At 54.2% G+C, this 11,387-nt stretch overlaps 1 protein-coding gene across 1 annotated transcript; it reads right to left on the bottom strand.

The window, feature by feature from the left end:
- Positions 1–230: 230 nt before the first annotated feature.
- Positions 231–11,016, bottom strand: PRPF19 (pre-mRNA processing factor 19). Its single transcript, XM_036259769.1, has 16 exons — positions 10,803–11,016; positions 8,677–8,826; positions 8,424–8,500; positions 7,559–7,700; positions 7,400–7,473; positions 7,211–7,273; positions 6,203–6,244; positions 6,003–6,077; positions 5,601–5,676; positions 5,339–5,448; positions 3,769–3,924; positions 3,493–3,562; positions 3,193–3,278; positions 2,726–2,896; positions 2,460–2,565; positions 231–743 (listed from the first exon to the last, which is right to left on the bottom strand). Exons 1-16 carry the CDS (start codon positions 10,819–10,821, stop codon positions 646–648), a joined length of 1,515 nt encoding a protein of 504 aa, XP_036115662.1. The 5' UTR covers positions 10,822–11,016; the 3' UTR covers positions 231–645.
- Positions 11,017–11,387: the final 371 nt, after the last annotated feature.

Here is an 11,387-nt window from a genome sequence, read left to right on the forward strand (position 1 = left end):
GGGACCCTGCAGAACACAAGATCGAGGCCTGCAAGGACGTGGAAGACACCTCCTGGCAAATGCTTAGAGATTTGTTTTCTTTGATTCCTGTTGTGCAATTTAAAAAAGGGGAGTGTGGGGTGCAAGAGATGAAAGGCAAGGACTGGCGTGTCCCCATGGCGCTCCCTCCCGCTGACCCGCCCCGCTCTGGGGTTCCTGCTACACGCGCACACACAGGGAGATGGCTCGGTTTATTTTCTTTTTTAATGAAACTAGATCCCTGCTTACAAAATCTTGCGTCAGCCCTCATGCCCGTCCATCCACGGCTCCCTTGGCTCAGCCTGTCCCATCTCTCAGGATGTGAACAAGGTGGGTGTGGAATGGCCACCAATTCAGTGACCCACACGAGGGGAGAGGCCTGGGCTCCGGCCCCAGGCTGCAAGGGCGACAGTGCTACCTCCCACGTCTGTCCCCATCGGGCCCGGAGGCTGCATGGATGAGGGTGGTCCAGGTTCTCGGGCCACCACCAGACCAGCGTGAAATGATGCGAATGTCCCGCCCCGTGGACCCCCCGCCCCCAGTAGTCTCTCCCCTTCCTCCCCCCACCCCAACCCTAACTCTACCCCAGCACTGCGATGAGGCCCAGCTCCTGTCGGAAGGATGGGCCTACAGGCTGTAGAACTTGAGGCTCCTGTCCATGCCCGTGGAAGCGATGAACTTGGCGTGGTGCCCGAAGGCCACCCCCGTGGTCAGGCCACTGTGCTCTGAGGAGAGACAAGAGGCATCGGTGAGAGGCTTCCCCCCTTTGGGCCTGAGCACTGGGCCCTGACGACATCCGTCCAATCCCTCCGGCCCCGCCCCTCAGTGCGACCACACTGCCGGTGTCTGCTCGTCTGCGTTCCCCTCGATGGCAAGCTCGAGGGCAGAGCTCGAGTCGGCCCTACAGTCAGCGCGGGGCGGTGCCTGGCCCAGGCAGGCAGGCGAGTGCTGGCAGCTGAGAGCATCGAGGACCGCGAGCCAGGCGACAGCATGGCCCACGAAGCAGTCTCGTCCGCCACAGCCACCACCAGCAGCTCTCTCATTTTAGCTGGGTCTGGTTTGGTTTGAACTGCAGTAACCAGCTTGTTGGGAATCCATCTAGCTCTAACTCCTTGACTGCCACTGGAACGGCCCCTCAGCGGGTTCTACTCCAGGGAACCCGGGCCCCTAACACAGGGCAGGGCTGGGGCGGGGCGGGGCAGAAGAGGCAGGCAACACTCCCTCTGGGACGAGGTAGTTCATGAACGTCACTGCAAATTCCTTCAGGTGAGTGCAGGCTCACACCTGCAGCCCACCAGCTCTCCACCACACGGCCCCTGGCTTCCACCACCCCACCGCGCTCTGCTCCACGTCCAACCAGGGCAGGGGAAGGGGTCAAACCCACTGCCAGTTAGGCCTGGGCACCTGAGACACCCGTCAGGACAGCACGTGGCTGGGGGAAGTATCTCGGTCCTGCCACAACCTGCTATCCAGGACAAGAACGGCGCCAGCGGACGGCAGCAGCTGCACTCGTGCGCCCGGTGCGCAGCCGGCACCGGCACCAAGATGCCGCCTCTGCATCACCAGCTGGCACCACCCGCAAAGCAGTGCCCATGTGCCACTTTACAGGTGGAGAAACTACAACACTGAAAGGGAAAGTCATGTATCCAGGGCCAGACAGCCACCAGGCTGGTGACCCTGGTGCCCGCCGTCTCCGCCTTCCACGTCCTTCTCTCCCGCACGCACATCGCGGTTGAGGAATCATCTGTGAAGTCGTGTACACCAGCCTCCCTAACCTGACTACACAGCCCGTGAGAGCAGAGGCCTGACCCCTTGCACTCACTGCTCTCACCCTAGTGGCCCGGGACACTACACGAATGTAACCATGGCAAATCCTCCCCGCGTGCCAGATCCTGTTGTTTTTTTTATCCTCACCCGAGGACGTTTTCCCACTTTTTGTTCAGATAGAGTGGGAAAGAGAGGAAAAGAGGGAAACATCAACGTGAAAGAGACACATCGAGTGGTTGCCACCCGCACGACCAACCAGGGCCGGGGACAAACTGCAACCGAGGTACATGCCCTTAGTGGGAACCGAACCCGGGTCTCTCTGGACCGCAGGCCGACGCTCTAACCGCTGAGCCAAACCGGCCAGGGCCAGATCCTGTTTTAACACGCACGCACCTAGACCTCACTCTACCCCACTGGGCATGCACTGTTACCATGCCCCAGAGAGGTGGAGTAACTTGCCCTGTCACACAGCCTGAAGTGGCAGAGCCAGCATTTAAAGCCAAGCACTCCGACTCTTGTTCATTTTCTTAATCACTGAACTCGACTGCCTCAGGCTGGGATTCAAAGCCGCTGAAGCCCATTAACGCCCACCCCTAGACAGTCCTGACCCAGGGAGACCTGCCCACCTCCCTCTGGGCCGGATCCCAGGGCCAGGATCCCAGGGCCAGCCCTACCTGTGAAGTGAAGAATCTCCGTCCACTGTTTGCAGATGTAGATCTGGACATCTGTGCCCCCGAGGGCCAGGTAGGTACCGCTCTGGTCAAAGATCAGGGACTTCACCTGTCGGGGCCAGAACAACAGAGGTCACACGAGAGGAACAGAAACTAGGGGGCCACTGGGAACAGAAAGAAGCAGTTTAGATTAATTCAGTGAATAACCGACAAATGGGAGGCAAGCGAGAGAGCGGGGTGTGGAGGGTGTGGGGGACGGGGGGACACACCTCAAAGTTGTTATCCAGCTGCAGCGTTTTGAAGTTCTTTAGCTTGCGCAGGTCCCAGAGCTTGACAGAGGAGTCGTCAGCTGCCGTGGCCAGGTAGTAGCCATTCTCGGAGAAGGCGATGCTGGTGATGGGGCCTGAGTGGCCAGGGAAGTTGGCCACGTTGGTGCGCTCCTAGAGTTGGAGGGTGGGTAGTAAAATGTCACCCACTGGTCATGAAAGGGAGAAAACGGAGCTTACCAAACTCCTACCTCAGAGATACCCTTCTCCCTCTTTCAGGGAAGGACAGCTGGCAGGAATAGCAGGGGCGGGTGGCCCAGCCCAGGGCCCCCAGACCACCTATCACAGCACACACAGCCCATCTCTCCACCCTCAGAACCCTCCAGGGCCAGATGCCACAAGCACTTCATTGCACTGAGTAGTCACAAGAGTCCCAACTCTGGGCTCAGAAGGAAGCTACCATGTCCCACCTTCAAGTCCCAGATCTTGATCTGAGAATCCATGGTTCCTGTTCCAAAAATGAGTCCATCGGGATGGAACTGTGCACAGGTGAGAGCTGAGGAGAAGGGAGAAGGACGAGGGTCAGGGCCCCTGGGGGAGACTAAGCCCGGCGGAAGGTGGCTTCCTTTACTCCACCTGCCCCACCATGCCCGCACAATGCCGGGCACTCAGCTGGTATCAGCGGTAAGTGCACTTTTACAAGAACAAATGAGCCAATAAAACAGAAAAATAAATGACAAATAGCAAATGAAGAGAAAGAGACCACTTACAGCAACCAGAGGTCTCATCTGTCACCTTGGTGAGCACGCGCCCTGTCTGGATGTCAGAGAAGGCCCAGTACTGAAAAGACAGGGATAAGGAAGCCAATGAGAAAGTGGGCGCCCCCCAGGAGGCAGAGGCCCTAGTGTGGCAAACCCTGGTAAGGCCAGCTCCTCTCGGCAGAGGGAAACATTGCCTTGGGATGGTGGGGAGCCGACTGGCGTTGGTAAGCTGTTCCCTCCTCCCACGATGTTCGAGACCACTTCAGGGCCCCGGTGGGACCACACCTGGTCATCCGAGGAGCTCAGGAGATAGTCACCAGTGGCGTGAAGGCTGAGGCCTGTCACAGAGCTCTCATGGGCCCGAACAACCTGCACACAGGAAGCGTTCGGGACCGACCAAATCCTGATGGTGGCATCTGGAGAGGCGGAAAACACCAGCTCCTGAGAGGAAAGCAGGGGAGACTGTCAGGAACAGAAGGGGGCCGTAGCCGCCTCACAGGGGGGCTGGAGATGGCTGCAACCCCACAACGGCTTCTCCTTTCAGCCCATGCATCCACCCAGTGATGCCCAAGAGGCCACCGGAAAATATTAAAATGGTAAATCAAACAGCATGTGGCCTTGGAAAGGCCTTGCCATCTAGTGGTAGAGAGGTAAACTGCACCAGAGTGCAACATCCCCCACGTTTCCAGGACGAGAGAGAGGTGCAATCGGGGAACCTGAATTGCTTATTTTATTTTTAAAAACTACATGGAGCTAACGCCTCCGGTCTGGGATGGCGCAGGTGTGAACAGAACCGGGTCTGGAAGCGCCTGAAGGGCATGTTCAGTTTCCCACACTTAAGGATTCTTAGGAATATTTGTGACAGAGAGAGAACTTACATAGTGCCACCAACCAATTATTTTGGTTAGGATGTAGAAAACTAAAGCAAAACCAATCACCATCTTTTGTCAACATGATTTCAGAAGAGACATGTTAATACCCAGGAAGCAAGAAACAAGTGCTTCCATTTGAATAAATGTATTTTTATGAAAAATTCAACATGTGGTTCTTCTGTTTCTAATTTCCTTACGGTACAGGGCACAGGCCGACTGAGAAGCAGTGATCCGGCCACTGACTTACAGACCCAGACGCAAACTGTCCTAATCCAAACACTGAAATCCCACGATGTCATTGCTCTGATCTCAGGAGCTGCCTCTACCCCTAAGCCAGCAGTCCTGCCTCAGTTCTAACCCACCCGCTTTCAACAGTCAACATCAAGTTTTTACCCCCACCCTGGAGGACCGTGGGAACACTCCTCGATGCGTGAGCCAAGATTCTGTTGGGCTTTGTTTTCTGTAGTTTGTATTAAAAACACAGTAGGGTTTTGTCCTTTTCCTAATGTAACTATTTCTTTCTTTAAAAATTTTTTTCTTTATTGATTTTAGAGAGAGAATAAGGGAGAGGGAGAGATAGAAGCATCAATGAGACCATCGACTGGCCACCTCCTCCTAACGTCCCCCACCAAGGATTTGGCCCACAACCTGGGCATGTGTCCTGACCAGGAATTGAACTGGTGACCTCTTGGTGCATGGGTTGACGCTCAACCATTGAGCCACACCGGCCAGGCCCTAACGTAACTATTTCGATGAAGATGCTTTTGTAAGCTACATACTTCCTCTCTCGGCCTGGTCTGAAGACCCGTTTTACTGGGTCCTATAGAGTAAAGAGGAACCCCATGACTCTAAACAGAGGTCCTAAATGTCTACTCTGGTGAGTGGGAGCTCTTTCCTGGGCCCAATTCACTTTCCCAAGGACCCTAAACCACTGAAACAAGGCCCAGGAATGAGGGACAAGGGTGGCCTGGAGAATGCCTTACCTGGGAAGGGTGAAACACCACACTGGTGACTTTCTTAGTATGGCCTTTGAGGGTGGCCAAGATCTGCTCAGAACTCTTGTCAAAGACAACGACATTTTTATCCGCCCCACCTGGAAAGGCCACATGAGATCCAAAAATGAGTCAAGCCCTTCCAGCTCTTTTGCTGAAGGTACTTTTGTCCCCATGCCCCCACACACGACAGGAACACGCGCTTCCCTGCTGGCCTCCCCTCCTCGGCCTGCTGGGCGGGGCCAGCTCTCACCAGTGAGGATCTTGTTGGTGTCGGAAGGGCACAGGTCCAGGGCGAGGATCCCAGGAATGCTGGCACTGTGCAACCCCTGTGCACACCACACCCAATCACAGCCAAGTCAAGGCAGCGCACAGAGCCCCACAACCCCCACTGCCACCCCGAGCCCAGGGAGCAAGAGTGACTGTGTTCTTTGTCCACTGCTTGGCCTTCTGCCTGGGCACAGTACCTCCCTCCCTGCATTACCGGGAAAGCCAGAGCTGGGCAGGAAGGGAAGGCCTGCAGCTCAGCAGCCAAGGCTAGACACGGGGCCAGAGGCACTGCACAGCTCTGCCCACTGTGCCCAGGTTGGCCTGCCCATCCCAGAAACAGCATGGAGAGCCCTATCTCCAAGAACGAGGGGACCCAGCCACTTACCACATGGGATGCCACCTGCCGGTATTTGCTGAGCTCTTCTGGCTTCACCAGCTCTTCAGGCACAGTCTTCCCTCTCTGAGAAAATGAAAAAGCCCCCCACAAAAAAGGCAATGAGTTCAGGCCTCAGCCAGCCCCTTTCCTGAGGCATCAGCTGCTCCCACCTGGCCAACTCTCTCTCCTGGCCCTGGGAGAAGACTCACCTTCTTACGCTCTGTGGTTAGCACAGTGGCCTTGTCTTGAAGCTGAGGAAGAGAGGGGAACAGACTCAAGGTGAGACACGTTATTCTGCCAAGACAACAGTATGCTGGATGCTAGTAACATCCTTATTCTCACAGGTGTCAGCAGACACTTGCTGTCTGCTGAGGTTTTGCTCAAGGCTGACAAGCACGATCTCTTTACTCTCACTGCAAGCTTAGGAGATGGGTGGTGACCACCTTGTTTCAGAGGCGGAAACTGAGCCTCAGAGAAGTGAAGTCACTTGCCCAAGGCCACAGAGGTGGCAAATGGCAGAGTGAGAGGAGAACCAGGTCTGCAGAGCTCCCAGACCAGGTCCATGCCACTAAGATGAGAGCTGAGATGCATGTCAAAAATCTGAACTGTAGCCCTGGCCGGTTTTGCTCAGCGGTTAGAGCATCAGCCTGCGGTCCAGAGACCCGGGTTCGGTTCCTGCTAAGGGCACGTACCTCGGTTGCAGTTTGTCCCCAGCCCCAGTTGGGGTCATGTGGGTGGCAAACAGTCGATGTGTCTCTCTCACATGGAGGTTTCTCTCTCTCTCTCTTCCCTCCTCTCTCCCTCCCACTCTATCTGAACATAAATGCAAAAATGTCCTTGGGTGAGGATAAAAAAAAAACCAAAAACATAAAAACATGGAACAAAATGTTTTAATATCTGCAAAGAACCCCAATAACAAGAGCTACACGTTGCACTTGGCAGTAATTACCGTCTGTTAAATTCCCACAAGTCTATGCAGTAGATACTATTACTCTCATTTCAGAAGCAAGGGAAAGAAACAAAAAGAGTTGGTTAAGTCAGCCAAAGGTCATAAAGCTCATGAATGGTGACATCAAAATACAAACCCAGACAGTCTGGTCTAAGTCTGTGCTCTGCACCATTCTATCCCCAAACGGATGGAATTTTAATTCGCATGGGACTCAGAGGTGACAAGTGAGGGCCCATCAGCATTCCGACCAAGTGAGAGCACCACCTACCTTCTGGATGATCTCTGGGGTCATTCCCACCAGCTCGCCCAAATCCATTGGCTCGCCTGCACCCTGAAGAGAAGATGAAAGTTAGGGAAGCACGGAATGCCAGACACTCGCAGGAGAGCTGCCACGAGCCATGAGCCACCACACACAAAAGGGCAGCGGGAAAGGGGGACAGGGGATGACGACACTCACCACAACACTTGGCTGTGAGCTTGGCACAGCCTGGGGCACAATGAGACCAGCCTGCGGTTTCAGGGTAGCCAGAGCTGAGAGAGAAGACAAGGTTAGAAATGGAGTATGATAAAGTGGGACCAGTCCAGAGTGGGGCGTGGGGGGTGGGGGAGGCTGCACCTTCTCGAGCAGCGGTGACTTCCTTGGTGAGACGGGCAATGACACGGCAGGCGGCGTCATGCTGGTACAGTGCGTGCGACAGCTCTTGGCGGGTTGTCTGTAGCTGCTGGCGCAGAGTGAAGCTGTGCAGCATGACTGCGTCCTGGGAGGGGAAAACGCCGTGAGAGGGCAGGGAGGAGCCGGGAGACCCAGCAGAAGAGTCAGCCCTTGATAAGAGGACACTGCCTCCATCCCACAGCCCTAGACCAGAATCAGTGACCCAAGCAGCATCTGGGTGGCCCTGAAGTGCTGGCAGCCACCCTCGAGGCCCTCGCCCCTGCCTAACACTGGGCACACAGACAGGAGTGGGAGCCAGCTCTTTCCCACCCTTCTTCACTAATTTCCCAGCGAATCTCGGGTGGCGTGCCATCACCTCACAAAGGGAATGACAATGCTGCTGCTATTTACTGATCACCCTCATTGTGCCAGGCAGTCCCTGAACATATATTCATTCACTCCTATTTTAGAGCACCTACTGTGTGCCAGGCGCTGCTCTTGGTGCTGAAGATATACCGATAAATGAAACAAGCCCCTGATGTCATGAAATTAATACCCTAATTCTCCCAAAACCCTGACAGGTACTAATTCATGTGTACAGTCAGGAAAACTAGAACTTGAACATGAGCAACTTGCCTATGGTCACATGGCACGTGAGCAATGGAGCTAAGCATGGAACCCAGTCTGTGTGACTTTACCAACCAGGCTCCTCCTCCACGATCATCCTGCCCCTCAAAAGAAAAAATAATGCTCCATCCTTCCCACCCCCAAGTCCTAGTCCAGTGATGTCTTCAATGGGAAAGACACTGATTCTCTTCCAACGACTCACCCACTCATCCTGTAGGGCTTTCAGAATGGCTGGGATGCTGGTGGCTGAGGGAGGCTTGGGCCGGATCGGGTGAGCAACTGCCAAGAGAGTGGGCATGAAGAACCATAACCCATGGGGGCTCTTCCTCTCCCCCATGCTTCTCCCTTTAGCCTGCATTAACAGACCACCATCTCTTCCTGCCCCGCGCTGGCACCACCTCCCACCCTCACAGGCTGAGCTAAGGTGGCCGTGGACTAAAGCCAGCTCTAGGCACCTTTGATGTCAATGAGCTGCTCCTCAGACAGAGGCTGGTTGTTGATGGGGTCTGTGCCATTCTCTGCGATATACTTCTCAATGAGCCGCCGCTCGTAGACATGATTAGAGACGGGGGACACACACGGGTGCTCTGGCACTTCATTGGAGACTGCAGAGGAAAGGCAGGTAGTGAGCTTGGGGTAGTGAAAGGGACCTTGGGCCAAAGGGATGCCTCATCTGCTGCTGGTCCCAACAAGACCATGCATCCCACACTCAACTAACAGGAATCAAAACATGACAACGAGACAGTTTTGTACTGTCCCCAAAATGCTGTCCAGTGACATAACTAGCTTCTCCATCAGTCTCCTGACAGTCAGAGAGCCAACAAATAATTGCTGCACAACTACTATGTGCCAGGCACCTCGGGAGCAGTCAGTCGTCCCTGCCTATCTCATTTTGAACACAGATGCTGGGGCTCCGTGGTACTCCAGGACATGGAGATACACAGGAGGCCACTCAAATCTGACTAGAGCAATTTTCAACGCTTTTCATGTCACAGCACACATAAACCAATTACTAAAATTCTGCAGCACACCAAAAATTATATATTTTTTGCCAATTTGACACACACACAAAAAAGGTATGATTTTGATTCATTCACACTGGAGGCTATTGTTGTATTGGCTGTTGTCATATTTTTTACTTGACAATGTAAGGGAAGAGAAGTCAGTGTCCCTGACTTTATAGTCAGGTATTGCATGCTTTTAAAATTCTTGTGGCAGGCCAGCTGGAAATCGCTGGTCTAGAGTCTAGATGGAGTATCAGAAAAAAAAAAAATTACAAAGCAATGTGACAGGTGCTATAATAATACAAAACATTTACATGTTGTTTACTAGTTTACAAGCACCACTGTAAAGACTTTCTATAGATTAATTCATCCTCACAGCGACCCCCAAAAGAGGTATCATTTACACGCCTGCCTCAGTAGTCTGTGCACCCCTGGAGGACAGAGACTGCAGCTGGTCTGACAACACAGATGCCCAGCAGGCACTTGGTGAACATCTACCAGATGAGCGAACGAGAGGAAGGATGGTGCTGGAAAACAGCTTCCTCAGGACTAAAGAAAACAACATGTGAAAATACTCTGCAAACTGTGACTTCTTCAATGTGAAGGCTTCCTTTTCCTAGCCATTATTGCCCTTCCTTCCTCCCCCTTTTTAAAAAAAATTTTATGGCGAGATTCTAACAGTAAAGGGCTTGAGAGTTAGGAAGCAAAAAGAAAAAGGGATTAGAAACTAGTAACCCGATGAAACAATGAGAATGGAAAACATCTTCAGGCACGATAAGATGCCAAAAGGAAAGACAGTACATGCATGACAAAAGCATGGATTCGAGACCAGAGCACCTTGCTCCCTCCCCCAGTTCTGCCACTTCCTAACTGTGCTGCATTAGATAAGCCATACTCTCCTTGGACCTTACATCCTCGTCTGAGAAAACGGACCTTCATTTCCGCTTTGGAGAATTCCAAGACCAGGACCCCGGACTTGGAAGTGCACCGTAAACCAATACGGGCTTTAGACATGTACGCTGTTGATACCAGTCGTACGGGGTGAGGCTGGGAGATAGAGACCTGGCTTCCAGCCCTGTCACGGCCCCTAATTCACTGTGTGACCGTCGCCAATTGCAGAATCTCTGCCTATCCGAGCGAGATGGCAAAACAACACCCAGTGCAATGCTCTCACTTTGCAGGGGAAACTGAGGCACAGCGCCTCGCACCAGATCGCAAAGCCTGTCGGAGGCGGATCCTGCACAAGCCCTCGGTATCCTGACTCCTACACCAGAGCTGGTTCCCCTGCACCAGCTCCCTCGGTTCAGGCCTCGATTCCCACTGCGAAAACGAGGTGGCTGGCGTCAGAGATGCCCGCGACAATAAACTTGACGCGTTACGTAAACTCTGAACCCCTGCGCGAATGCATCCCACGCCCTGGAGGACCCCGGTGCTGACAGGCCGCCGCCCAGCCTCCCGGGAGCCCCGTTTTCACCTCCACCCCGTTTCCATCTCCGCTCCGCTGCAGCGGCCCGCAGATCCTCCCGCTCAGCTCTCCGGCCTCCTGCGACCCGGGATCGGCCGCAGCCGATACTCACTAGAGCAGATCAGGGACATGGCGCCGTCGCTGTGCTCCGAGGCGCCACACACCGGGCTCCAGGATTAGCTTCGGAGCTTCCGCGGGCCAATTCCTGTTCCCCGCTGCTTCCGGGACGCCCCGCGGCGAGCGGGAGCTGCCCCGCCGAGCGAAGATCGCGCAGCCCTTCACGTGGGACTAGAGCTGGTCGCGCGCCTCAGCCTCCTGCACTTAACGGAAACTGCCCTTTCCCAGAATGCAACCGGGCAGGAAAGGGCCCGCCAGAGAGCTCTCGCCTGTTTCCGGACTGATTCGGCTCCTTTCGTAAAGCGCTCCCCGGAGCAGGGGAGAAGGGATCCGGAACTACATTTCCCATGGTGCAATGGGAATTAAAAACCTGTGCAATTCTGTAACATTTTTAACAGTAGGCGCTGGGCCATGGGACCACAGTCCTGCAGACTCTGGTGTACGCGAGAATTTCCTAACGAACTTGGTAAAAGGCATATTCCTGTGGCCTGCCTTAGAAAGTCTGCATTTTCGGTGCGTGTCCCATGTGATTCTGCGGTGTTTCGTGGACTACCCTTTGATAGACACTGCTAGGTGACCA

This window comes from Molossus molossus, unplaced genomic scaffold, assembly GCF_014108415.1.
Source record: "Molossus molossus isolate mMolMol1 unplaced genomic scaffold, mMolMol1.p scaffold_m16_p_13, whole genome shotgun sequence".
Taxonomy (NCBI): domain Eukaryota; kingdom Metazoa; phylum Chordata; class Mammalia; order Chiroptera; family Molossidae; genus Molossus; species Molossus molossus.